The sequence below is a fragment of the Leptonychotes weddellii genome, chromosome 5 (assembly GCF_054177405.1).
Source record: "Leptonychotes weddellii isolate Sample4059 chromosome 5, ASM5417740v2, whole genome shotgun sequence".
Taxonomy (NCBI): domain Eukaryota; kingdom Metazoa; phylum Chordata; class Mammalia; order Carnivora; family Phocidae; genus Leptonychotes; species Leptonychotes weddellii.
Window position 1 is genome coordinate 78,573,730 of NC_138373.1, and position 27,891 is coordinate 78,601,620.

The following is a 27,891-nucleotide window of genomic DNA, read 5'->3' on the forward strand; positions in this document are numbered from 1 at the left end:
TTTTTTTTTAACATATAATGTATTATTTGTTTCAGAGGTACAGATCTGTGATTCAACAGTCTTGCACACTTCACAGTGCTCACCATAGCACATACCCTCCCCAATGCCTATCACCCAGCCACCCCATCCCTCTCACCCCCCACCACTCCAGCAACCCTCAGTTTGTTTCCTGAGATTAAGACTTAACTCAAAAGTCGTACAAAAGCAAGTGGCAGGCCAGTCTTGTCTTGGGGGCTGTGAGTTTGCTGATTTGGTAGAGGGTAATATTTTGTAATGTGAAAAATATTAAAATACACTCCTTAACAAAATGTGTAGCACTTCATATAAGATCAATAAATATAAACAATACCCATGGCATTAGACAGAAAGTTACTCGAGGAGTTGGAAGCAAAGGAGAGTCAAAACAGATCAGGCAGGGCAAAGTCAGTGAGGGGCAAGTGACAGAGACTCTAATAAACTGAGAGTATCAAGTAGCCTGCAGGCTTAGAAGTTTTGAGCAGAAACAAGTAGAAAAAATTAAGGTGAGATTGGAGGCAAGGAGAATAATTTAGAGAGCTGTTGAAATATTCCAGGAAGGAAGTGGTAAAGACTTGAATTTCAAGTTCATGGGTTTGATAGTGACCACGGCGCTTGGACCCCACAGCAGCTGCTGTCAGCTCACCTCAGTGGCTTGCGTGGATAGAGCTGAGCTGTCTATCTCAACATAAGTTTAGGAGCTCTGGCCTGGGACCTGGGATCAGTCCCTTTTTTCTGCTTCTGCCATCAGAAGTGAGTCTTGGGGCATCTGGGCGGCTCAGTCAGTGAAATGTCCGACTCTTGATTTCAGCTCAGGTTATGATCTCAGGGTCATGAGATCAAGCCCAGCACCAGCTCTACACTGAGTGGGGAGCCTGCTTAAGATATTCTCTCTCCCTCTCCCTCAGCCCCACCCCACTCATGCTCTCTCTCTCTCAAAACAAAAACAAAAACAAACAAAAAACCTGAGAGCCTAATCACAGGTTTCTCTCTCTCAAGAGGACTGTGTCAGAACAGACACATTCTTAGGTTGGTCACATCAAAGGCAAGGACACTGGTCACTGATCCAACAGCTCCTTTAGTTTTAGTCCATCAAAACAGAGCAATCTCAGAAAGAAGTGCCTCTCGGCTCTTACCAGTTACCAACAAGCACAGGGTTAACTCTGCTTTTTTTAAACAGTATTTGCTCTACATTTGTTTTGTTCCTTTATCTTCTGTCTCAGATAGTTACTTCCAGAACTTTAAGAAACTTCCTATTCGTGATTGTCATGAATGATTCAAAGGTACTTAAAGGACATAAAACAGTCTTCGATTAGACATCAGATTTAATTATGTGGGACACCTAAATGAGAAAAAAAAAAAAACCAATCATATTAAATGTCATTTAAAATGTTTTTATTAAAAGAAAAAAATGGGAATTTCATGTTAGGATTTCTTGCAAACATAATGCAGTAAATATCTGCTTGTGACACACTCTTTGCTCCTACCACAAAGCAAAAAGAAAACCAGAAGTATATTGGTAGGCTCAAAAATAAAATCGTTGTCTCTATAAATCAGAAACAAAACAGAAACTCCAAGGGGGGAGGTAAGCTAAAGTCCTGGGGCCTCTGTGCTCTGCATCTGGAAGAACACAGCCCTGATCTTGGGCCCCAGTACAGTAAGGATTGGAATCCTCCATACCAGGTAGGGCACAGAGCCAGGCTTTCTGTTTGGAGCAGAGATTCTTTCTGCCTGTGATAAAATTATAGATGGAGGCCTTGGGATGCAGGGAACACACAGTCAATCTTACTCTCAAGGACCAAGCTTAGTTACCTTCTGACTCAGGGAATGAATTTGTGATAGCCACTATATCATCCATAATATCAAGAACCTCAGAATAATATTATGTGCCCTGGTTCTAGACTGGGCACTGTGGTGAGCTGAACGGAAGCAATGGCTAAATTGTCTCAACAGCAAGAATAAGCAAGAAACAGGGCAATAAGAAGACACAAAGTTAGCCTAGGGCTTGTATTTCAAAACACACAATGAAATCTATGCTAAAAAGATAGACATCAAAACAACAACCATAACATTGCAGATTATATTTTGTATAGTAATTTTTTTTTAAGATTTTTATTTATTTATTTGACAGAGAGAGACACAGCGAGAGAGGGAACACAAGCAGGGGGAGTGGGAGAGGGAGAAGCAGGCTTCCCGCAGAGCAGGGAGCCCGATGCGGGGCTCAATCCCAGGACCCTGGGACCATGACCTGAGCTGAAGGCAGACATTTAACGACTGAGCCACCCAGGCGCCCCTTGTATAGCAATTTGATAACAAATTTACAGTATGTTGTGATGTTCAAAGAGATATATATAAGAATTCCATCCATTTAAAAGGATTAAAACATAATGAAGCAAAGATTGGCAGAAATTAAATAAAAATGAATCAAATAAACATAAATTATAATTTTTTAGAAGTGAAAAATACAATTATTTAATTTAAAATTTAGTTGGTTAGACTAGGCAAAATTCACTTACTTAGTCAAATTTAGATTCAATCAAAAAACTTCAACTGATGGGATAAATTCTGTACTGATAGCATTTAAATAATAAATTGAAAGGTATTCTTTGTGATCGCCCATTATTTAGCACAATTCTTAGATATGAAGGTGGGAGAGGCTCTAACTAAGGAGGTTAAGAGTTCAAGAAAAAGAGAATGAAGGGAATAATGGGCACACTATTTCAAGAGTTGATTATGAAAATTTCCAAGACTTGAAGAGTGACATGAATCCACAGATTGACAAAGCATTCCAAATACTTATAGGGTAATTCAAAAATAAGTTTATATCTAGATATGTGATGGTGAAATCTGAGATTACCAAGGACAAATAAAAAGCTTAGAAGGTATCAAAGGGGAAAAAAACATAATATGTACAAAGGAGTAACTGTTAGGCTCACAGAAGTTTTCTCTTCCACAATGATTGATTCAAGAAGACAATGGAGCAATAGCTTCAAAATCCTGAGAGGAAATCTTATAATTTCATATCCAGCTAAACTACATCAAGAATAAAGATAAAGGGACACCTGGGTGGCTCAGTGGGTTAAGCGTCTGCCTTTAGCTCAGGTCATGATCCCGGGGTCCTGGGATCCAGTCCCACGTCCGGCTCCCTGCTCAGTGAGGAACCTGCTTCTCCCTCTCCCTCTGCCCCTCCCCACCACTCATGCGCACTCTCTCTCTCAAATAAATAAATAAAATCTTTAAAAAAATAAAAAAATAATAAAATATAAAGAATAAAGATAAAGAACTTTTCTAGAATACAAAGCCTAGGAGAATTTAACACCTAGACTCTAACTTAAATAACTACTAAGTGATATGTTTTAACAAGGAAGGTGAATCCAGAAGGAAGGCATAGGACACACACAAAAAAAATGACAGTGGGAATGCAGTATATGACAGAAGGTGCATTACAAATTAACAGGAGAATATGGAAAATGAACCCATGAAACAGGCAAAAGAACCAAACGATTTTAAGAAAAGAAAAGCTGAATGACCAATAAACATAAGAAAAGATAATCAACCTCTTTTGTGAACAGGAAATTAAAACAGAGACAAAATTTCATATGTCTCAGAGTGGCAAAAACTAAAAAGGTTGATACGAACAAGTGTTGAATAAGAATATGGAGAAAGAGGAACTATCATACACTGCTGATGGAAATGTAAATTGACATAGAGTTAGAACACATTTTTACAATATCTCATACAATGGAAGATGTGCATACCCTGCTATCCAAGATTTAGTCCAGAAACATATCTCAAGACATTTATTGCAACTTTATTTGCAAAAGTGGATGATTGAAAACAATCTATCTAACAAAATAACAGATAAACAGTAGAGTCTGTATAATTCTAAAGTGAACACTAAAACAGTTTCTAGAGATACTTGCATCAAGATGGAGAAATCTCAAAAGCATGATAGTTGATAAAAGTATAAGCTACAAAAAAATTCATGTACTATGATACCATTAACATATTTTAAAACATGCAAAATAACATTTTGTATGGATGTTGGACACATAAATATCAAAGTAAAAAACACATCAGAAGATAACCACCAAATTCAGAGTACTAATTTATCTCTGGCCGTGGTGGGAGGCAAAGGGGGTCTGAGTGAGTTATATGAGGGAATTTCAAATATATTTTATAATGCTTAGCTTTTTGAAAAATAAAAAGACCTGAGGACAAAAAAGGAACAAACGAACAAAAGTAATAAATGATTCACATTTTCTAACAACTCTATGTTTCTATCCTGTCCTGCCTGGTTCCTAAGGGTGAAGTGTGGCTTGCAGAGAAAGGAATATTGAATTAGATCAAGATTTAACCTTGTCATCACTGAAAAACACTTGAATAATAGCAGCTCTGGTTTATAACACATCACTTAATTTCTAAAAAGAAAAATAATGAGGGAAGTCACTGGAGACACAGTAAAATATTTTTAGAGAATGCATTTGAGTTCTACTGAAAATAGACTGAATGTGCCTCAGTAATGGCTGGGCTTAGACTTTAGAATTTACAGCTGACCCGGGTCACTTAGATTGAAGCCAAGAGAACCATAAGAAGCAAACAGGCAAGTAGGCATTTAAAAAATTCTTAGTTTAGGGGCGCCTGGGTGGCTCAGTCCTTAAGTGTCTGCCTTCGGCTCAGGTCATGATCCCAGCATCCTGGGATCGAGCCCCGCGTCAGGCTCCCTGCTCAGTGGGAAGCCCGCTTCTCCCTCTCCCACTCCCCCTGCTTGTGTTCCCTCTTTCGCTGTGTCTCTCCCTGTCAAATGAATAAATAAAATCTTAAAAAAAAAAAAAATTCTTAGTTTAAATACAAGTAGCTTGCAGCAGCCAAAAAAAAAAAAAAAATCACAAAATAAAATATCTATGCTGTAATCCTCATCTATCTCTTGAATTTCAAAGTTTGACTGTGGCTTTGATGTGCAGATGTCATGCCTCAGGGCATGAAAGATTGGGTGGACCTCTCACTTCTCTTTTCAGGAGACAGAACCCTGGTGAGAATGAGATACTGGACAGCAGGAATGGAAGAGTCCCTGCTCTGTGGCTGCTTTTTGTTGTTAGCTTTCATTTTGGTTCCCTTAGATCCAGAAGCAGTAGGTGGATTTGGTAGACTCCGTGGGTTAGTAATTAGACTGGGTTGAAAGAAAGACCTTCAAATAGTTCAAAACTTTTGGGGGATTAATCAAAGAGAAATACACAAGAGTCTTGCCGGGTTGGTTGGTTGGTTGGTTGGTTTACGTGGCACAAGTGTGTTCACTTTGTAAATGTTACCTTTAAGCAAGAAGACCAAGGACAAGTCAAAGATAAAATAGAAACATTTTAGCCAGAGAATACAGCATGTAGTCTACGGGGACATGATCACAATATATGCTGTAATCTGAACGTCCTTCCTGACTTTTTCGCTAGATGTTGGCTTGGTTTTTAAGAAAATTCCAGGAAAAATCAAAGCTTTAACATGTTGCTTCAATCCTTCCTGGATCTTGTCAATCAAAAGCAAAAGCTAAACTAGGTCACGATCCTGGAGGGCAAAATGAAAAACATTTACCTACAGATTAAGACAAAGTAGGTACCTGCTACTTGTGGAATAAATTAAATCAAATTTTGGTGTCCTAGGGTATTGAAACTGAAATTTTAAAAGTGTAAAATTTAAAGTAAGGATATTGATTTCATTTAGGCTGTAGATGATGTCTGAGAATCCTCTAATGATAAAACTTTGAATCAAAATTATTTTTGTCTGTAATACAATAGTTGACTCCAAACCAAATTATTTAAAATGATTTTCTCAAATCAAATGAATGCAAGTAAAACTAATCCAACAGCTCCTTCAGAAGAGTGAGGGAGCGCAGTCATTTTTACAAGAATTTTGCTGAAGAATGGGATATGGAGGAGATACAGATGTGCATCAAATTGTAGTTTTAAAAAATGAGTATTTAAAAAGTTTTGTAATGAATTAACAACTCAAGCAAAATAGAAATAAACATTTTTTAAGCTTCTGCAGGAAAAGTGGTTTGATAAACACCATAAACTATAATTCTCACAACATAGGGTGGTTTGCAATCTTAATACAGAAAAATAACTACTAAGTTTATACAAAGAAATAAGTAATCACATAAACATTTATCCTTGGTTAGAGCCAAAATGTATTTTCTGTTACTGGTCTGTTATTAATATCAAGTTTTCTTGGCTTGGAAAAAAGAAAAATGAACTAGGAATTTGGAGATACAGACTCTGCCATGTACTTGTTAAATTACTTTTGACAAATAATTTAAAGTCTCTGAGTCATCATCATTTTTATCTGTTGAATGGCAATATTCATATTTGCTTGTCCTAGATCTCAGGGTTGTTGCAAAAGGTAAATGGAAAAATGAATATGAAAGTTCTTTGAAAGACACAAAACACCACATAAATGTACTTTGTTAATTACTGCTCTGGAGAACAGTCAACTCATGAGTATGGGGGAGTTTAATGTTTATGGGATAATAAAAGTGTGGAAAGTGTTCTGACAGGTGTAATTTTTGGTACTTCCAAATACTGATAATGGCCTTTCTCCCTTTTTATCCACTTACCCTTTGTCCATTTACTTCCCTTCTGCAGAACCCCTACCTGTAACCAGTGTTTCAATATATGACTATAAACCTTCTCCTGAAACAGGAGTCCTATTTGAAATTCATTATCCAGAAAAATATAATGTTTTCACAAGAGTAAACATAAGCTACTGGGAAGGTAAAGACTTCCGAACAATGCTGTATAAAGGTAAGAAGCAAAAGGAAGGGTGATAAATATCATCTTTAAAATACTCCTTTTTACATGATGTTTGCTAATTGGACTTCTGTCTTCTTCTAAAGAGGTCTTATGATTCTCTACCTGCCCATGGAAGAACCATTAAAAATAGTTATTAATTTATGAAAATCTTGTCATGAGGAATCTTAGAACATCTGGTTTGCTAGAGTCACATGCAATGCAAAAGCATAAGAAATACTCAAATTATTATCGTTTGTTTGTTAGTCTTGCCAAAGGCAGCATGTCTGGTACAAGAAATAAATTCAAACTTGAACTTAGAAGCACCTCACTTAACCATTTCCTTCTGGGTGTGTTAGAAGGGCATTTCTAGAACTAAGAAGTTCAAAAGGCACCTTCTACCAAGTTTCGCTTGGAGGTGGTCCAAGATTATTCTCAAATGTGAATGATAATGCTTTTTTGTTCCTTTGGATATATTTATCTGTATGACCAGTTAAATGATTGCATTAATATACAAAAATTGGTTTCATTGTTTATACTGGCCTGATGGGGACCCTGTGGGGAAAGGAGAAAAAGAGATCCTATGGGAATCAATCATTTCAAAGAACCTGGTCACCTTCTCTGAGTGGACTGTTGGGGAGAAGGTGGGGAGGGAGGAATGGAGGGAGGGTATTCAGCTCCATTGGGAGTGAACTGGGAAGGAAAGGAACTTAGATAGTCTCAGGATACAAAACTGTAACATTTCTCTCTGAGGACTTAGATGATGGTTATCAAAGTTGACTGGTTGTAACTGGAAATAGGTACTGGTGAGGTGAAGAATGGATACTGAGGCACACAGGTCATGATAGCCAGAAAAGTGTCATTTTGACTTGCTGCTTTTATAGACTCATTTCTTCCATGGATTTCTTTTTTATGAGACATGGTTTAAAGCAATGCAGTGAATTTATAGTTTTTGAAGCTTTAAAACATCAAATAAATATAAACATAGACTCCACAAATTACCGCATTTTTAAATTTTCAATGAAAACAGATTATCTGCAACTAATAAATGGGGCCTTATTTGCTTATTGATCACATGCAAATACAAGTTCATGAATAATTGAAAAGCATTCTCTGGAATTTTTGTGGAACTAAAAGCCAGGAGTTTTTAAATAAATCAATAAATATGCTCTCCTTTTTAAGTTAATTAATTTTTAAATTTATTTTTGGCTTTTAGTTCAGTAAGTGGTACTTTTGGTTTCTTTCCCACATTTCCTTCTAATTTGAATTGGAATCTTAATTTTATTATTTTCTTTAATGTTTTTCAAATTAAATCCAAATCCTTCTTTTCTTTCTTTCTTTCTTTTTTTTTAATCAGGTGCTGCCAACTGGCAGATAAACCATTCTACTTTTAAGGCCATTTTTACAAGTAAGCCTAGTGAAACCATGTCTTATAAAATTACTTTTTCCTAAGTCATAAGGTGGCAAAATATCTTTGATTTTTATCATAAAATAAATGGTTAGCATAAACTGAATCTATAATTTCTATATGTTATCTTCTCCATTTAATACACAAAATGTTCCTATAATAAAAATTTAATTCCATTGTATCCAATTCCTGCAGAAAAAAAGCTTTTCAGGATTTTGGATATAAAGATCCAAATTTTCATCTCTAATCTTATTCTAATTTTGTATTACTGACCATGCCAGAAGTTGCAGGAAATAATATCTTAGGGCTATTTAATCATAATTGTTTAGAACTTTCTAGAAATATGTGGCATTTAGGAGATCAAAATTTTAATATAATTGTTTTTATTCTCAGATTTCTTTAAGGGAAAAACAGTATTTAATCACTGGCTGCCAGGAATATGTTATAGTAACATCACTTTTCAGCTGGTATCTGAGGCAACTTTTAATAAAAGTACTCTTGTGGAGTACAGTGGTGTCAGTCATGAACCTAAACAGCATAGAACTGGTAAGTCTTCTGAAGAATCAAATTTAGTTAAAAAATAATTAAATTATATGCTTGTTGCATGTATACATTCTATCATTCCTAGAAAAATTATGTTCTAGAGCTAAGAAATAAAATAAATATATATTTGTAATAGTCTAAAACAAATTCTCTATCAATGCAAAAGAACTGAATAAAATATTCAAAAGAAAAATCTAAAATATATCAATGTAATCATAGATTTATAATCTTTGAATGGAAAAAAAGTACGTGATACTACCAAAAGTTATAATTAAGTAACTTAACTTGACCAAGTATTCTATAACCTGGCAAAATTCCCACATGGCAGTAAAAATGATAAGAGATGTTCTAGTAAAGAATATCAGATTATTAGAGGAAAATATTGGGATTCAGATGTGTCTAAAACTTGCAGTGTTTAATTTTAGTAGTATCACCAATAGGAAGCACTGTTACAGGATGGATGGATGGATGGATAGATGGATGGATGGATGGATGGAAGAATGGATGGAAATATACACCTACCAAATGCCTGTCACCAATACCAATGTAATTGACATTGCCTGTGCCTAATGTGTCCAAATTACTCATTAGGAATGTTGGAGATACCTTTCATATGAACATTGGGAATGGATTGTTATAGATCACCCCTGAGACCCTGCCAGTCTGAATCTAAGATGTCATGATTTTCATTAAGTAGGACAAGACAAAGAAACTATTTCAGCTAAATAAGTTAGTCACGTCACGGCAACATCTAAGATTCTATTTGTATTTTTCATTATTCAATTCAAGTAAGGAAACGTTATCAATTGAGTGACTTCTACGGGGAAGTTGTGCTAAGTCTGAGAGAGATGAAGACAAAGTCTGGTGAGATAGTTTCCTGTCCTCAAAAATGGTAGAGATACAACACAAATGGCAATCATACAGGGCAGAACTGATACATGTCCTAAGAGGTACAAAAGTTATGTAACTACACAAAGGAGGGAAAGATTAATTTTTATTCAAAGTTCATGGAAGGGGTGATATTTCAGGGGCTATTTGAAGGATAGGTAGAGAAAGAGTTGCAGGGAGAGACCAGACAGCATGCCTTCATAATTTTCTACCTCTAGAAAAGTATGCTTCCCTAATTCACACATGGATTTTGTGCTCATATGTTTCATTCTGGAGAGGTGAGGAGTGAAGCAGTATTTCTAACATGTGTGCTAGTGTTTCAAAGGCATAAATGCAACTCTCTTAAGTGAAACTATATCACAGGGAGTATTTTTATCTTGATAGCTAGAGTACACTAGAGTTGCTTTTTTTGTAAGGAAGATCCAGTGGCAGAGATTCAGGTTTTTTAAAAGGAGATTTTGGGTGTTGAGGGTTCTAGAGGGGAGGGGGGTGGGGGGATGGGTTAGCCTGGTGATGGGTATTGAGGAGGGCACATTCTGCATGGAGCACTGGGTGTTATGCACAAACAATGAATCATGGAACACTTCATCTAAAATTAATGATGTAATGTATGGGGATTAACATAAGAATAAAAAAATTTAAAAAAAAGAAATAAAAGGAGATTTTGATAAGCTACAGAATATTTACAAAACTCTGCTTGGACATGGTTAAATTACCACTTGGACAAGCATCATATCACTAGTTAATGTAGTTGAAGTATGAGTGGTGATATACTCACATGTATACACATCGTGCACAAAATCTTAGATAAATGTGTAACTTAACACCACAATAGTTCTTGATGTAGATTATCTTCTACTATCTTTTAGTAGAAGTAAAATTAACCTCTATTTTGTAAATCCACTTGTGTATTTGCCTTACTAATAGATTAAGTATTCACTATCATAGAACTAAAAATTACTGGAAAATGAAAATTCTCTCTCTTACAGCCCCTTATCCACCTCGAAATATCTCGGTTCGTATTGTAAACTTGAACAAAAACAACTGGGAAGAACAGAGTGGCAGTTTTCCAGAGGAATCGTTCATGAGATCACAAGATACAGTGGGAAAAGACAAACTCTTCCATTTTATGGATGAAACCCCTGAAATTCCCTCTGGCAACATTTCTTCTGGTTGGCCCGACTTCAACAGCAGTGACTACGAAACTCCATCCCAGCCCTATTGGTTGGGCGGCGCATCTGCAACTCCCGAAAGTGAAGATGACTTTGTCAGTGTCCTTCCCATGGAATATGAAAATAACAGTACACTCAGTGAGACTGAGAAATCAACAGCAGGCTCTCTCTCATTTTTTCCTGTACAAATGATCCTGAATTGGTTACCACCCAAACCACCCACTGCCTTCGATGGGTTCCATATCCACATAGAAAGAGAAGGTAAAGTAACAGGAAATCAGCGAAAATAAGAAATGATGCACAAAGGAAAGGGCACTGACATATGTTGCAACTAAAATATTTAGGAAAAAAGGCTGATGGGAGACAGTTAATATTTAAAGACAAAATGGTCAAGAAAGGGAAGAATTTAATTGAGTAGCAACGCCCACTCTAAGACTAGAAAACAAAATTAAATAGGTAGGATCAGAATCCAGGGTTTAGGTAGTTTCTAAGTTGCGGGTCTTCACAACTTGCTCGTATTTCACTGCCCAACATGTCACGTACTCCGGGCCGCTGAGGAAAACCTTCCGTTTGGAAAGATTTTGAATTAAAGTTCTAAGCATCACAAATTACAAAATATCCTGGAGAAATTTTCTGTTTTCTAGTACACAGTTTGTGAAGCATGTAGCAAAACAATCTTTCTGACAAGAAGGCTACCTTCCCAAGAGCGTCAGCCCTGGGGCTTGCTCATCTAGCGACTCTGATTTCTCAGGGTGTGCCCCTCAGGGACCAGCACCACTCCACATTTGCCTGAAGAAGAGCGGGTCGTAAAATAGAAAATGCACAGCAACTAGTATTTTCGCCATAGCATGGATCATAGTCATTGATCCAGCATTCTAGAGCTTTCTTTGTATTTTAGTCCACTAGCTTATGAAAAACAGGGCCCTGGCCAGCAGTCAATGTGGGTCATGAATCATGTTTAAATTGTTTGCTAGGTTATTATCGTTATTTGCTGTTTGTTTTGTTTCTATAATAACACACTTCATTTTATACTTTCCAGTCTAGTGGTTTGAGTGGTAAAAGTTGTCAAGTTGTTAGAATTTGAAGTTTCAAATAATAGCTTTATTTTCAGGGTAGGGCATTAATATCATGTAGTATCATACAGTGCATACTGTTGTTTGCCCTTATTTTATTTTATAGACTAAGACACCAAAATCTGTGGATTCCTCTATCCTGGATTATAGAGCAATCAACCATACCCAAATATTGTGTAAAATTGAAATCCTTTGTCATTTCCAATTATTTGACTCAAAAGTCTTCACGTTTACCTAGAATTACTTGTATAAAAGATATCTTTCTTCATCTGCCCTTAATTTGTCTTTCATTTTCCTGTCCCACAGTATATTCTGTGGAAAATAGGGTCTTGTATCTCACAATTGTTTTTTTTAATGGGTATTTCCATGAATGTTCAATCATGCTTTCATCTGACTGCTGTGTGTTCTGTTGAAGGCTATCGTAGTCACCAACTGATGAGAACAACTTCAAATGGAGTAATAAGCAGCAGGAGATGGACTTTGAAGCAATGCAAAATCATTTTTACTTTTAGAAAGTAAAATCTGGAAGAAGACAGATCAAGGACAAGTATTACAAGTGTCAGAAAATCTGCCCAGGAGAATTATTTCCAACTAGAAATAATTCAGTTGATTTTAAGGCATTTCTGGGTATTTAATACTAACCACAAAGAACTGATAAGATAGTGATTGCTGGTTATTTTTTTAATCTTTATATCCAGATAAGAAAGTCAACTGTTGCAATCTTATCCCGACATTCTACTTCTATTCTGTGCATATGACATTGTTGGGTAATAGTACATAAGAATATGCAGTATATACTCATCCCTAAGCTTTATTGGTTTGGATGCCATATTTTAGTTTGGTAAATTAGAAGTGTTGTGAAAAGCAATTTGAATACTTGGTCATGTTTCTTTTCTAGTACCTTTGATGAAGATGTATAATTGAACTTGACAAAAGAAAGGAAACGTATAAAAAATACTTATTTTTTGTATTAATTGACTTGTCTACATTCAGGGCCCTTCCAGGTTTCAATTCATATATATTCTCTTTTTTATATATGATTCAGAAAACTTTACTGAATATTTGACAGTGGATGAAGAAGCACATGAATTTGTTGCAGAATTGAAGGAGCCTGGGAAATATAAGTTATCTGTGACAACCTTTAGTTCCTCAGGATCTTGTGAAACTCGAAAAAGTCAGTCAGCAAAATCACTCAGTTTTTATATCAGTAAGTACCAAAGAGATTATTTTGCACTTACAGGGGAGCTAGGACAATGGAACTGGGGAGATTAATGATGCTCAGGCATCAATTATTCATCAAACCTCAGAGACCCTGAGAAATCGTCAAGGTCAGAAGAGGCTCGGTTCCATGAGATTTTGACAGCAGAGGAAATATATGTATGTTTAATAGTAGCAAACCTACCCAGAGATTTAGCTTATGGGTTTTTTTATTATTGGGATAATTGAACATTTATTAAGCTGACTTTCCACACTAACCATAACAAACCCTCCAAGGACACAGACACACGGTTTAGGACATATGACTTTTGTTTGAGGCCATACAGAAAATTGGTATTGTTGGACTGGGATAGAAGTCTCATTAGAATATTGAGCTGAGAGAGCTCAAAAGAAAACCAGAGATTTAAGTGGCGTAGGACCTAGGTGGTCACCATAAATTTGGCCCAAGAAGACAAAGCTAGAGCATTCTAAAAGCCCCAGTGTCAAGTCTTCTGGTAGTTTCTACTGATTCCATGAGGAGTAATGACGGAGCAAATAATTAGTCTCTAGAAGCTGCATGAATGGTGTATGTCTGTAATGTTTTTAGCTAATCTGAATGTGCTCACCAGAGGTTTCAAGGCCAAAAATCAGTTACCTGGTTTATCAGCAGTTACATGTGCCTCCCATCAGCAGAAAGAAAAAACCAGATGGCAATGGATAAAAATGGCTCTTCAGAAAAGATGACCACCACACACTTTATCACCTTCTCCAAAGGCAAAATACCTCCTTTCCCCAAATAAGCCTCAAAAGGGTGGATGGGAGAATGAGAAGGGGGGCAGAGGGAAGAGATCCATTTATTTAACAGCTGAAAAATGTTGAAAATGCCCCATGTAGCATTTCTACTTAAGAAATCAAAAATGTTGCCGCTGATAAGAGGCCTAAAGATCCATGAGATATACAGAAAGAATAGTCATAATTTTGCTTGCCTGGTTTTCAGTTATGGAAGATCTCTGACATGAGGTCACTTGAGAATGAAGTTTAGTATTCAGTTCTTCCGTGAAGCTTAAAATGTTTCATTAACTAGAAGGTTTCCCTGTCTGTCAGTAGAGATCACTCCAAGTGTCAACAGCTTCCGGGAAATCTCCCTCAGCTATTCTGGCCAAACTGGTCCTTCCCTTCTCTGAATTTCTGCTGTGTTTCATAGTGCACAACACAAAATACAGAGCTTATTTGTGTATAATATTTTTCTAGATTTGTTTTATTTGTGTACATCTTACTGCTCATACCAAATTATAAAATCCTAGCCTGGGGTTATACTATTTATTTATTAATTCTGTTGTACATTCGACAAATATTCACTGAACAACTTTCATGTGTCCAGCGCTCTGCTCTAGAGTATCCAAATTGACTAGCGCTGTTGAGAATGTGTCAGAATTGCTCAAAAATATGATTATTTCAAAGAGATGCATCTCAATATTCATCTAGAAAATACAGGGCACTAAAAATTCTGGTTTTTTCTCTGCCAATAAAAGAATACTATTTTTAGTGCTTAGGATATTCCGCTCTGCAGTAATGAGTTATTCAGGCGTACTGTATATACACCTTTAGTTTAAAACAGGAAACTATAGATATAAATACTATACTGGAACTGAGTAAGCCCCCTCAACACAGTACAGACTCATACCAGCTAAACGATATTCACAGCCCGTTTTCCTGACCAAACTGTTCCGGTGTTAAGCTAGGACATTAATATTTATTAAATTCCATTAAGATTTATATTTCTCGTATTGCATTATGATTTTTATTTCTGTGGTTTTGAAGGCTTTCCTCAGAGATGAGAGGAAAGGTAGACATTTACATTCATCCCCAACAGCCTCACATTTCAGTGATCCCCATGTTTCAGGTGGAAAAAAAAAACTGAGGCACAGAAAGTTTAGTAACTTTCCCAAGTGTCTGAATGAGGACTAGAACCTAGGAATATTTGATAGCAAAGTCCATTTCCACGTAGCGTGCAGTGACCCTTTACCTTGGCTTGACCATCAGGTCAGCCCTAATGTAAAACCATTGAACAAGTGAATTTGTTTTACTTCCTCTCACTTTGGCTCTCTGTGCCCCTGCTACCTCAGTAATCTTCCTAACGGCGATGAAAACACTTCACAGTTACAGAGTTCTCTAACATCTATGATCTCATTTGATCCCAGTGACAGATGGCATCATGATAAATTGTCACAAAGCACTGAGCCAGGAGGCCGGAGGCCTGGGTTGGGCCCCAAGCACTTACTAGCTGTGTGACATTGGAAGGTCATACACATCTCTGGGCCTCAGTTTTCTCATCAGTTAAATGAGGTATTGGATCTCTCAAGTTTTCAATTCTAACATTCTATGGTGTAATCCATTTGGCCGGTGCATTGCCAGAGATTCAGAGGAGTTAAACCGTTCGCCCAACTTTGTGTCACTAATAATGAGCAAAGCCGAGTTTTGGTCAACTTTCCTATCTCCAAACCAGCGCTTTTCACAGTTCCTAGTGCCCCCAGCGGTTTCCTGCAGGGGTTAAGAGCGTGGATTCTGGAACCAGCCTTCCTGTGGGTGAATCTACTTATCCTGTAGAGGCCTCAGCGCCCTCATCTGAAAGTGGGATTAATACTTGTACTTATCTCATACGTCTGTTATGAAAATTAAAGGATTAACATATGTAAACATATACAAGCCTAAAGCAGAGCCTACAACCTGCCAACCTGCCGAATGCTCTATCTCTTTGCCATCATTATTATTGTCATTTTTTATTGTCATTATCTCCCTGGCCCCATTGGCTGTGAGCCTGAGACTGCTCTCCCCAGGAGATCCGCTTGCTTCTTTCCCCCTCCTGGGTTCCAGCCCAGGAATACAGCTCCCTATTAAGACACTGAGAAGTGTATCCTAAGCAAATAAAGGAACGTTGCACATGTGCGTTTCAACAAGGAACTTCTGTAGATAATAACCACCTCAACGCTTCTTGAGTCCTTACTATGTGTCAGGCACAGTGCTAATAACCACTTCAGAAACTTAAGAAAACAAAGCAAATGGTGGGCACTTCTGACGAGATACTTTATAATGAGGAACCGACCGCGTCCCTCAAATTATCACCCAGATCTCAGGCAGCTTCTGTAATTGAGCCAGCCTGTTGCCTATTTCTTCTCTCAATATAGTCGCACTCCGCCTCTTTGATCCCGCTGCTACCAAATTTAAAATCTTTTCGTATGATGGCAGTCAAGGCTAATTTGAATCTCAAAGACATTGTTTCTAGAGACCAAAGATCCTAACAGCAAAGGAATTCTAAACACGCTGAAATGCCCCCACTTCCACGCCCGCTCTGCGTTAAAAGAGAAGTAGATTCTCTCTGGAGAAGAATCTACTGGAATAAACTCAGAGGCAGGGGACAGAGAGCCGTGCCAGTCCACCTGCCCATCTTAACCTTGACTGTCTGTGTAAAGGCGAAAGGAAAACATCATGATTTTTTAAAACTCGACTCTTTTATCTCCACCAGCTCAGCATGAAACCTCCCTTGTGCTCTTATTTGACATGTTTAGGCCCTTCAGGAGAGTGGATGGAAGAACTGACTGAGAAGCCCCAGCATGTGAGTGTCCACGTTCTAAGCTCAACCACTGCGTTGATGTCCTGGACATCTTCCCAGGAGAACTACAATGGCACCATCGTGTCTGTGGTGTCGCTCACCTGCCAGAAACAGAAGGAGAGCCAGAGGCTAGAAAAGCAGTACTGCACTCAGGTAAAGGAACAGGAAAAAATGCTGATGGGCTTGCTCACTCAAGTCCTGCAGGAGGCCATTGCAAGAGGCTGCCCTGGGGTCTCCCCCGGGGGGGGGGGGGGTTGTGGTTTGTGAGCAGGAAATGAGTGTGCCTGGTTCTTCAGTTACACTCTTCCTCCCTCCCCCTCTGAGCACTAGCATCTTCCTTTTATTTTCACACCTCATTCAAGACACCTGTGATGTGCCAGGAATTCAGATAGGACAGATGTTGGGATTCGAGATAATTGCTACGTATCTGCCTCTTGCAGAGTTTATAATCTAGGGAGAACAACGCATAAGTGAGCATATAATTACCGCAGAGTATAAAATCAGGCCGAGGCTAAAAGTAAATGATCGAGAGGCCCTATGAGTTCATGGGAAGAAAGAGCTGAGCATGAGTAAATATGGACTGGGGCAAGAGGATTTGGAAACTGGCCAGAAAAACTTTTCCCAGAGAAGGAGATGAGCAAGCAGAAGGTTCTGGGGAATTTGTGTTTGTTTGTTTGTTTGTTTGTTTGTTTTACTTTTTCTATTCTTTTTTTGTTGCTTGAACTATAAAAGTAATTCATGCTCACTGAAAAAATAATTAAAAATTAAAAGTACTAAAGTAAAAAACTCCCCGTTCACTAATCACAATTGAGAAGAGCTTTGAAGGATAAATAGAAGTTAGCTGGGCTCCAAGGGGGCATAAAGGGGCACTCGGAAATGGGGTGCAAATCAGTAGTTCTGGGAATGGTTACCAGAATGAGCTCATGCACCCAGCCATCAGTCCTGAGTGAATGCCTGCCACATGGGCCCCAGGGCAGACTGTGCTTTCCATCGCCCTGAATATCCACAGGGAGCCTGGAGCCCAGCACTATTTTCCTAAAACCTGGTTTTATTTTTTCATAGGATCGAATGTACTGATTCCTGGTGTCTTGCAAACACAAATTTCCTTCCCTAAAGGCAAAAAATTACATTATCAACTCATGTGTCATACACTGGAAATATAATACTCAAGAACAATGTTTACTATATGAAAGCTTTTTGGAATGGTTCCATTTATCCCACAAAAATTAGGCATTTAGGGAAGTTCAAAGAGTGAGAAACTTTAAAGTTGATAAGAGGAATTCAGGTATCATGGCCTTTGGAGTGCTAGAAAGGCTTAAGAGTGTTGAGATAAGCCCTTACTTGCAGATGAGGCTACCCCTTGACTTAAAGTAAGGAGTACATAGGCTAAACCGATTAATGTAATCACAACTCACTGTGCAGCTTAGAAGTTTCCCTTCCTGAGCATAGGAAAGACAGCTGACTCGTTATATTGGTAGAAAAATGTGTTTCTCTTACAGAACATGACACAGAACTTGACTGCTCCAAGGCACATTTCATCACCCCTCATCTAATGTACAAATTATGTATCTTTTGCATAGAAGCCAAAGGCTAACAGTACAGATAAAAACTGTAAATTATAAATGAGCCAGAAAAGGCTGGGCTCAGTGCACTTTGACAATGCTTTCTTGAAATGCAAACATGAAATTGTTAAGGGTTATAGGCAAAGAGGCCAATATTTAAAGTGGAGGGCAGGATCTAGACCACTGTGTGAGGTGTTATCTCAATTACAAGACCATTTTGAAGATTTGTTCTTATACCAACATTATCCATTGCCCCACTACACACACACACACACACACACAGATGCACGCACACATTTTTAGATGAGGAAACATCAGTTTAAAAAGTCTGAAAAGCAGTGGTGCCTGGGTGGCGTAGTCAGTGAAGTTTCTGACTCATGGTTTGGGTTCAGATCATGATCTCAGGGCTGTGAGATGGAGCCCCTCATCAGGCTCCTTGCTCAGTGCAGAGTCAGCTCGGGATTCTCTCTATCCCTCTCTCTCTTCCCCCCACCCTCAAATAAATAAGTAGATCTTTAAAAAAAAAAAAAAGAAGCCTCAAAAACTGGCCTGTAATCATGTGGCCATTAATCAAAAGAATCCGGAAGATATTATCACCAGTATCAGTCTGATTTGGGCTTATTTCCCAAAGCAACCATTATCCAAAAAGAAAAAGTAATAATATTTCTTTAATTCTGTATTCGGTGGTACTGGATTGAATTAATATTCAAGATGCAGCTCAAAAATAAGAGTGATTCTAAAGCTAAACACATACAGTAGTGCCCTCCCCCATTCATGGTTTCACTTTCCACGGATTCAGTTTCCCATCACCCGTGGGCCAGAAGCAGATGATCCTCCTCCAACATGTGGGCAGCCGGTCAATAATAGCCTAACAATAGGTCACAGCGCCTACGTCATTCACCTCACTTCATCTCATCACATAGGTATTTTATCATCTGACATCATCACAAGAAGGGTGAGTGTAGTACAATAAGGTATTTTGAGAGAGGCCATGTTCACATAACTTTTATTACAGTATAGGGTTGTAATTGTTTTCATTACTGGTTATTGTTAGTCTCTTACTCTGTCTAATTTATAAATTAAACTTTACAGTAGGTATGTATGTATAGGGAAAAAACATAGTCCGCATAGGGTTCGGTACTACCCATGGATTCAGGCATCCACTGGGGGTCTTAGAACATATCCCTTGCAGATAAGCGGGGACTATGGTATTAACGGTTAATATAATGTTCCACCATTTTATACTTACACTCTCCCTACTTTGCCTCTACCACTGACTATACCAAAGGATCCTTGCTTTATGTATCACCTAATTCATCTATGAGACCCAATGCTAGTGCCACTACTCTTTCTGACACGACCACTGATTTCTGTGCCACATCTTAGAAATAAAACAAAATTTGACTTGAACCTTGAGTTCACAGTGCTTAGAGTCTAGCCTTCCATGTAGGTACATCGTACCCACTAATGTGAATTTGTCCTCATCGTGTGTGTCCTCTTCATGTCTGGTTGTTGTTTCGTGTGTGAGTTTGCATGCAAATGTTTGTAGAAAAGGGTGTTTTGTGTTGTACGCCTCCTAACAACCATCTCAGTGCTATTCGTTAATAAATATATATTGAGGGGCGCCTGGGTGGCTCAGTTGGTTGGGCGACTGCCTTCGGCTCAGGTCATGATCCTAGGGTCCTGGGATCGAGTCCCGCATCGGGCTCCCTGCTCAGCGGGGGGTCTGCTTCTCCCTCTGACCCTCCTCCCTCTCATGCTCTCTGTCTCTCATTCTCTCTCTCGCAAATAAATAAAATCTTTAAAAAAAAAATAAATAAATAAATATATATATATATATATATATATATATATATTGAACATCAAGTGTGGGCTCCGTCAGTGTTATACATAAAGGACCCGACCAATTGTTCAAATTGTGCAAATGTGCTTTCAGTACTTTCTCCAAAGACTCACACACAATCATAAATTTCAGGATTAAAAAAGTCATATATGTGTATATATTTATTTTTACATGTGATCTGCCTTGGTCCCTACGTGTTTTCCGACAGTGTACGTACCCTATGATTTAGCAGTCTGTCATGTATTTCCTATGCTCCCTAGGACATCTTTCCTCCTATTTCTTTAGCTGGGGAGAAACAGGACTGGTGCTTCATCGGAGGGGCATTGGGCTGAACTGAATTCTCTTAAATGGAGACGAAGCCCATTGGGAACGGGAGAGAGGAAATAGTGGAATGCAAAAATGGGATGAAAATTGGGGGAGGGGATGTGGGATGATCCTCTGGAGAATAAAATACATATTATTTAGTAAGTAGTATTCAGGGGCGTTTCTCCTGCCTGCCTACAGTCTACTTGCCCCAAGGCGATCCAGGATAAAAGCAAGGGGCATGGAAGCGTAGAAGCATTAGGTACAGGCTGGTGGCTCAGCAAATATTCAAAAACGAGGTAGCAGGAAGGAGTTGGTGTTTATTATTTGTTATTTATTACCGAGGTCATTTTTTGAAATAGTCTGATGTATATACACATAGTTGCTTCTTTATTAAAAAAAAAGTAGGGGCGCCTGGGTGTCTCAGTCAGTTAAGCATCAGTCTGAGTTCGGTTCAGGTCTTAATCCTGCGGTGCTGGGGTGGAGCCCCATATGGAGTCCTGTGAAGAGCCCCACCTTTAGCCCCACCTTGAGCTCCAGGTCAGAGGTGATGGCTCCGTTCTCAGTGGGGAGTCTGCTTGTCCCTCTCCCTCTGCTCCTCACCCCACTCATGCTCTCTCTCTTACAAATAAATTAATAAAATCTTTTTAAAAAGGAGTATAATGTCCCTAGGGTGAATTTGTTATGATGGCGTATTTTTTGTATTGAGGTATAATTGATGTAGAACATATTTTCAGGGTAACAACATAATGATTCAATCATTGTATACGTTGTGAAATGATCATCACAATAAGCCTAGTTGCCATCCATCACCATTCAAAGTTACAAAATCTTTTTTCTTGTGATGAGAACTTTTAAGATTTACTCTCTTAGCAATTTTCAAATATGCAACACAATATTACTGACTATAGTCACCGAGCTGTACATGACATCCCCGTGACCTGTTTATTTTATAACCGGAAGTTTGTACCTCTTGAGCCCCTTCACCCATACCATCCACCTCCCAAAACCCCTCCCCTCTGGCAACCACCATTCTGTTCCCCTTACCTATAAGTTTTATTCTGTTTTGTTTGTTCATTTGTTTTGCTTTTTAGTTTCCACATAGTGAAATCATACAGTATTTGTCTTTCTCCGACTTATTTCACTAGCATGATACCCTCAGGGTATTAAATATGATGGCATATTTAAGTGGCTCTGATTTCACATAGTCATTTGAATAATCAGAATCAACTACTTGCTTAAAATATTATCCAACCAAAGAATCTTTAACACCACCCTAAAGCAGTCTACACGTTTTCTGTCCTGCTATTCTAAGTATTCTAAATGAGTGATTAATGAGCTAAGTTAGCATTCACGGATATGCCTAGATGTCTCTGATGTGTTGTTAAGTTTTAAAGAAAAGTTGGGAGCGATGTTAATAATGTAACACCTATATGGTTCTATATCATATTATTTATGTCTATATGTATCCAGGAGGGTCTGGAAGATTGCCCACCAAAATGTTTGAAATGAGGGGAGGAGGACAGAAAAATTGCCGGTTTATGCCATTTGCTCTTCTACTGTGAGCATTATTAGTTTTCTCATTTAAAAAATTATTTTAAAGAAATAAGACAGTGTTACTTAGTTTTGCACAGCATGCATGTCTTGCTCGTGGTTTGTCTCTTCAGGAAATGCTCCGTCAGATGAGGATATCTAGTTGGCCAACTTTGTCTAGATGGCTTCCAGCAGAATTCACCTTCGAAAACATGGGCAAAAAATTCTGATATCAGTGTAAATAGGAAAGAAAGGAGGGAAATGCTAATGTAGTCATTCAACTTAATTTTATTTTGCTCAAGTTATTGGTAAAGAAATTATGGTGTGCCTGTCCCTCCACTTACATTTAGAGCAAGTTCTACCGATTCAAATTCCACAATTTCAATTGTGTAGAATCAGTTTCTGGTATCAGAAAGGTTTAAAGTTCATATCATATCACCAATTCTGTGTTTATTCTTAAAATCATAACGAAGCTTAATAAACAAAAACTTATAGCATACGTAAACTGCCAACAATACTCTTCTTCATTGATTTATGCTCCTTTCCACAGCAATTTTATGTTATGTACCCCAGAGGCCAAAGAATTGCTGAGTAATGAGTTAACTTTATTGATACTCTAGTTTAAGCATCCTTGCCACTCTGTGAGGTATAGAATAGCATTATCTATAGTTTACCAATCAGGAAGCCAAGGTAAGAATTAAAAGCAAATTATAAATAAATTCCCATTCTTACAAGGGAGTAGAGTCAGGATTTGATTTCAGGCAGTCTGAATAGAGAGCCTGTGTTCTTTCTACTAAGCAAGACTGTCTTAACTACAGAGGCACTTAAGGTCAAAGTCGCACACTTCTTGACCCGTAAGCTGAAGCATCAATCCTCGTGCACACCAACATTTAACCTTAGTAAGAACATTTCATTCATCTATCTGTTCTATTGTTCTCTATATTGCATTTGTTACTGACCCAAAAATTTTCTTTTTTTAAGATTTTATTTATTCATTTGACAGAGAGAGAAAGAGAGAGAGAGCACAAGCAGGGGGAGCAGCAGAGGGAGAGAGAGAGAGAAGCAGACTCCCCACTGAGCAGGGAGCCTGATGCAGGACTCGATCCCTGGACCCTGGGATCATGACCCGAGCCAAAGGCAGACACCCAACCAGCTGAGCCACCCAAGCGCCCCCCCTTTTTTTTTTTTTTAAAGAACAGCAAAGAGCTCATCTAAATGAGAAATATTTCCTACAACATTATTTTATGGGGTCACAATAGCCTGGAGAAGCGCCTCCTGCTGTCCCCCCACGCTAAGTCCCATGACTTGCCCGTAGCAGGCTGTAGAGGTCACAACACTAGGCTTCCAGCCGCAGCGCTGAATCTAAATATGTGACCGTGGCCATTTCCTGGCTTTACTTTCTTGATCTATTAAATGAGAGATTTGGAGCAGATGATCTCTGAGGTCATTTCCATCTCTATAATTAGATATTATATGCTTCTAAGTGACAAGAGGCTGAAGACATTGTTGCACTGATCTTTGTACGGTTTTAGCTGACACTACGGTTTAGGATGTCAGACTCCCCTTATGGTATTGCTGATTTGATTATGGTTAGGGGCTGATGTGTCTCTAGTGTATATAGTTAAAATTGACAGTGATGGGTACAAAGCAGTTCACGGGGCTTATTAAATCCAGCCATAGAATTTGAATGTTCTGGGTTCCCTTCAGTGTTCACATAAACTATAAATCATCCTAATTCTAAAATCTGACCTTCCGCAGAACGAGCAAAGGCTTCTGGATTTCAAAGGCATCTGTGGCTCCACAAAGAGCCCTGAATATGATATCAGCTTTTGTGTCACATTATGAAAGCCCAGCTCTAAATAAATCATATCGGGTGTTTGGTTTAAAGGTGAACTCAAGCAAATCTATTATTGAAAATCTGGTTCCTGGTGCCCAGTACCAGGTCGTGATGTACCTAAGAAAAGGCCCTTTGATTGGACCCCCTTCAGATCCTGTCACATTTGCTATCGGTAAGCTGCCAGCCTCCAGAATAACTTTATCAGAGTACTGTTGGGGGGAGAGGCGGGGGTCCAATGCCCAGGTCCAAGTCATTATCATCATATATGGGGGGCCCTACTTGTTCACCCAATATTCTACACTCAGAGTAATAAATGACTACTGTTGTATACCAGGGGGATATCGTTAGCATCTACAGCTCAGGAAAAATAACATCAGAGGCGAATATGATTTATTCAATGATGGTATTGGAAGAGCGAAAACTCTAGCTATTAAGAAGTTTGAAGCCATTGCTAAGATATTAAACATTCCTTCCTGGCTCTTTTTTTTTTTTTTTTTTTTTCATCCCTCCCCACTTCTTCTTAGTTCCAACGGGGATAAAGGATTTAATGCTCTATCCCTTGGGTCCTACGGCAGTGGTCCTGAGCTGGAGCAGACCTTACTTAGGAGTGTTCAGAAAATACGTAGTTGAAATGTTTTATTTCAACCCTGCAACAATGACATCAGAGTGGACAACGTACTATGAAATCGCAGCAACTATCTCCTTGACTGCATCCGTGGTAAGTAGCTGTCACACGTCCCTGTGTAAACAGATGTGCCTTTCCCTACCGAATGTACCAGAAAAAGTTACCTGTAAATACATACAGGGGGCTTCCTGCTTTCAAGATTTTTCTAGTTGTTTTTGCTTTGGGGAGAGATAGAGAGAGAGAAAAAAATAATTATGTGAAGCAAGCTTTCACCCCTAATTGAGCATATCCACATTCTACTGGAGCTATCAAGTGCTTATTGTTTCTCTCTACTCCCGAGGAGGAAAACACACAAAAACATTTCCTTTAGTCATTCGATAATGAGTTGACACTGTTTAACGCTAATGATGACTATTCTTAACATCTACACATCCTTTAAATACCTCTAATGTCAGGTCATTAGAAGATGCTTTTCAAGAGAGCAGGTGAAGATTGCTCTTTCTGAGACTGGAATAATTTCTAAAGTGCAGGTTCCTACAGGTCATGCATGAAGTACACAATTGTCCTCTACCCAGCTGAAGACTCTGATATTTGCCACCCAACAAGGATGCATGCTTCTAGTCCAAATTGGGAGAACACAGAGTTGTGAGAGGCCAATTTTCTTAGAAATAGGGGGATGCGTATGTACAGTCATTTACAAATAAGTAGTATTTCATATGTGTAACACAACTTGGGAGACTGCAAAACGAAACCAATATTGGAAATATTTGACTGTACCTATGAATCACTTCTTCAAAACTATGTTTGTAGGGCACCTGGGTGGCTCAGTCAGTTAAGCATCTGCCTTCAGCTCAAGTCATGATCCTGGGGTCCTGGGATCCAGTCCCTCATCGGGCTCCTTGCTCAGCGGGGAGTCTGCTTCCCCCTCTCCCTCTACCCCTCCCCTCTGCTTGTGTTCTCTCTCTCTCTCTCTCTCTCAAAAATAAATAAATAAAATCTTTAAAAAAATTATGTTTGCATATCATTCTATTTACACCTTACCTCAGTCCGGAAATGGAAAATTTGGGAAATACAAAAAGGCACAGAAATAAAAATAATAAAAAAATAATAAAAAATAAATAAAATAAAAAAAATTGATTATTTTCATGACCTAATAAAAATAACTGTACTCCAAAAATATGATTTTTTTTCCCCTTAGTCTTTTGTCTCCTTGCTCTTTTTAGAGGATAGCCAATCTATTGCCAGCATGGTACTACAACTTTCGAGTTACCATGGTCACATGGGGAGACCCGGAATTGAGCTGTTGTGACAGCTCCACCATCAGCTTCATAACAGGTGAGTGGTGTGTGGGAACTGCTTCCAGGGGGAGAGAGGGCTGTTTTGAGGAGTTTCTGAAGAGATGCTCCTCCAGAAATTTCGAGTTGTTCACCCGGCACTGATCGAGCATCTGTTCCACGGACGACAGTATGCTTGATTCTGTAAATTCATTATTTGTTTAAATGATAGTCTTTAAACATTAAAATATGTTTTTATTCTGAGTTACTGTCCTTTATGTGCTCCATTCGGAATTGATGAGAATAGAGTTGTAGCAGACAGAGCTTTTAGCTTCACACTGAGATGAATTGATTGTAGCCATTCCATGATGATATTTGCTAGAGTGCCTTCATCTCCTTATTAATTAAGCCATTTTTAAGGTCACAGACTGATGGCAGTGTTGTCCATTGCAGGAGTGAAAATAGGCTTTGGAGACAGGTGGACCTGGGTTTGAATCACGGATCGGCCATCTACCCTGTGTAACCTGTGCATGTTAACTTTCCTAAGCCTCAGCTTTTTAAAGTGTTAAATGGATATGATAATGATACCTATTATTCTTTTCCATTTAAATATGTCCCTTAGGGGACACCTGAGTGGCTCAGTCGGTTAGGCATCTCACTCTTGATTTGGGGTCAGGTCATGATCTCAGGGTTGTGAGATCAAACCCTGCATCGAGCTCCACTCTGGGCATGGAGCCTGCTTAGGATTCTCTCTCTCCCTCTCCCTCTGCCCCTCCCCTCACCCCCTCCCTCTTTAAAAAAAAAAAAAATACATTACTTAGTGAAATATGTGGCACAAAGTTTAAGTACTTAAACAACTGTTGGCTCATTATCATATAACAGAGATAGCAGAGGTGGTCAGAGAAGACAACGAGAAGGGGAAATTCATCAAAGAAACATTAATCCTTTTTGAACCCTATTTGCACTAAGATTTTTCAGGAACTTTTGGTTGGACTACAAGGCTCTAATCAGTGTTATGCTGAGAGAAGAAACGAGAAAAACATGTCTAGGTGAAAGATAATGTTAGCAAAATACTTTCTTCTCTGGGCATTTAGTTTTATTCCATCAAACTTTACCAGAATGAAAGAAAATGGAAAGAAATTAATCATGTGAGGGCACCTGGCTGGCTCAGTTGGTAGAACATGCGACTTTTGATCTTGGGGTTGTGAGTTCAAGCCCCACATTGGGCATAGAGATGATTTTATTAAAAATAAAATCTTAAAAAAAATTAATCATGTGAATTCTTACACTATCCACGTACATAGAACATCCCCTTCTTTTAATAGCCAATGTCTAGAGCTCCCTGTGTTCCAGATGTTAACAGTAATGCTAGAGTAGAAAAGTGAAAAAACACCAAAAAGGTAGAAAATACCAACTATGTGACAAGTACTGTGTTAGCTTGACTATATTAATAATTGTGTACTTAAATTTAATTAAATTTTACCATATAAATAATTCATACAGCTTAACTTCATTGACATTGCCTCTCTGAGAATATTCTTTCCTTCTCAGACAGAGCAGATGTCTGGAAAAAGCCCAGACTTTGCATCTGAACACTTGATTTGAGCAGACCGGGCTCTGCAAAATTCTAGCAGTCAAACTCGGAGCAAATTATCTTAATGATCCTGGACTTCTCTTTTCTCGTTGGCAGAATTCAAAATGCTACCTAACAACTGGCTAATAGAGCAAAATCAAGTTTATTAGAACTCACTGCAGTAAGGCAGAAAACTGCCTTGATGGGCTCTTTGCAGTGTCTCTGAAGGGGGACATCAGAAATGAAAAATTAGCAGGATTTGGAGTTCTGGACTCAAGTGGTGGGGGTGTGCCTTTCAAAGCTGGGAACTGACCAGGATCTGGCAAAGGTGATGGACCCAGCAAATCTGGATAGTTATAAGGTCAATAAGTGAGCTACTTGCCTAGGTGAGCAGTCTATTATCTCCAATAAATTGAGCTCTGGGCATTTCTTATCTTTTCCTGGGACAATCTCCTAAGGCATCTGACATTGGTAGTTCATGGTCTCCTCTAAGCATATGAACACAGACAGTCAATTCTCACATCTATAAAATGGATATAATGGAATTTCACAGGTAGTGTGAGAAATTACGTACTAAAAGCACTATTAAATATATATGGTGGCTGACTTTTATTTTTATACTTATTTTTAAAAACCGGTTGAAATTTTAGCTTTGTCTC

At 38.4% G+C, this 27,891-nt stretch overlaps 1 protein-coding gene across 2 annotated transcripts in view; it reads left to right on the top strand.

Annotated features, from left to right (window-relative positions):
- The window catches only part of PTPRO (protein tyrosine phosphatase receptor type O), a 220,682-nt gene that overhangs the window by 124,108 nt on the left and 68,683 nt on the right, over positions 1 to 27,891 (top strand). For both annotated transcript variants that reach the window (XM_006733776.3, XM_006733777.3), the window contains exons 3-10: positions 6,648 to 6,806; positions 8,593 to 8,745; positions 10,620 to 11,063; positions 12,921 to 13,082; positions 16,639 to 16,835; positions 23,812 to 23,932; positions 24,285 to 24,478; positions 25,609 to 25,720. In XM_006733776.3, the coding sequence (XP_006733839.2) occupies positions 6,648 to 6,806; positions 8,593 to 8,745; positions 10,620 to 11,063; positions 12,921 to 13,082; positions 16,639 to 16,835; positions 23,812 to 23,932; positions 24,285 to 24,478; positions 25,609 to 25,720 (1,542 nt within the window). The remainder of the gene's footprint in view (positions 1 to 6,647; positions 6,807 to 8,592; positions 8,746 to 10,619; positions 11,064 to 12,920; positions 13,083 to 16,638; positions 16,836 to 23,811; positions 23,933 to 24,284; positions 24,479 to 25,608; positions 25,721 to 27,891) is intronic.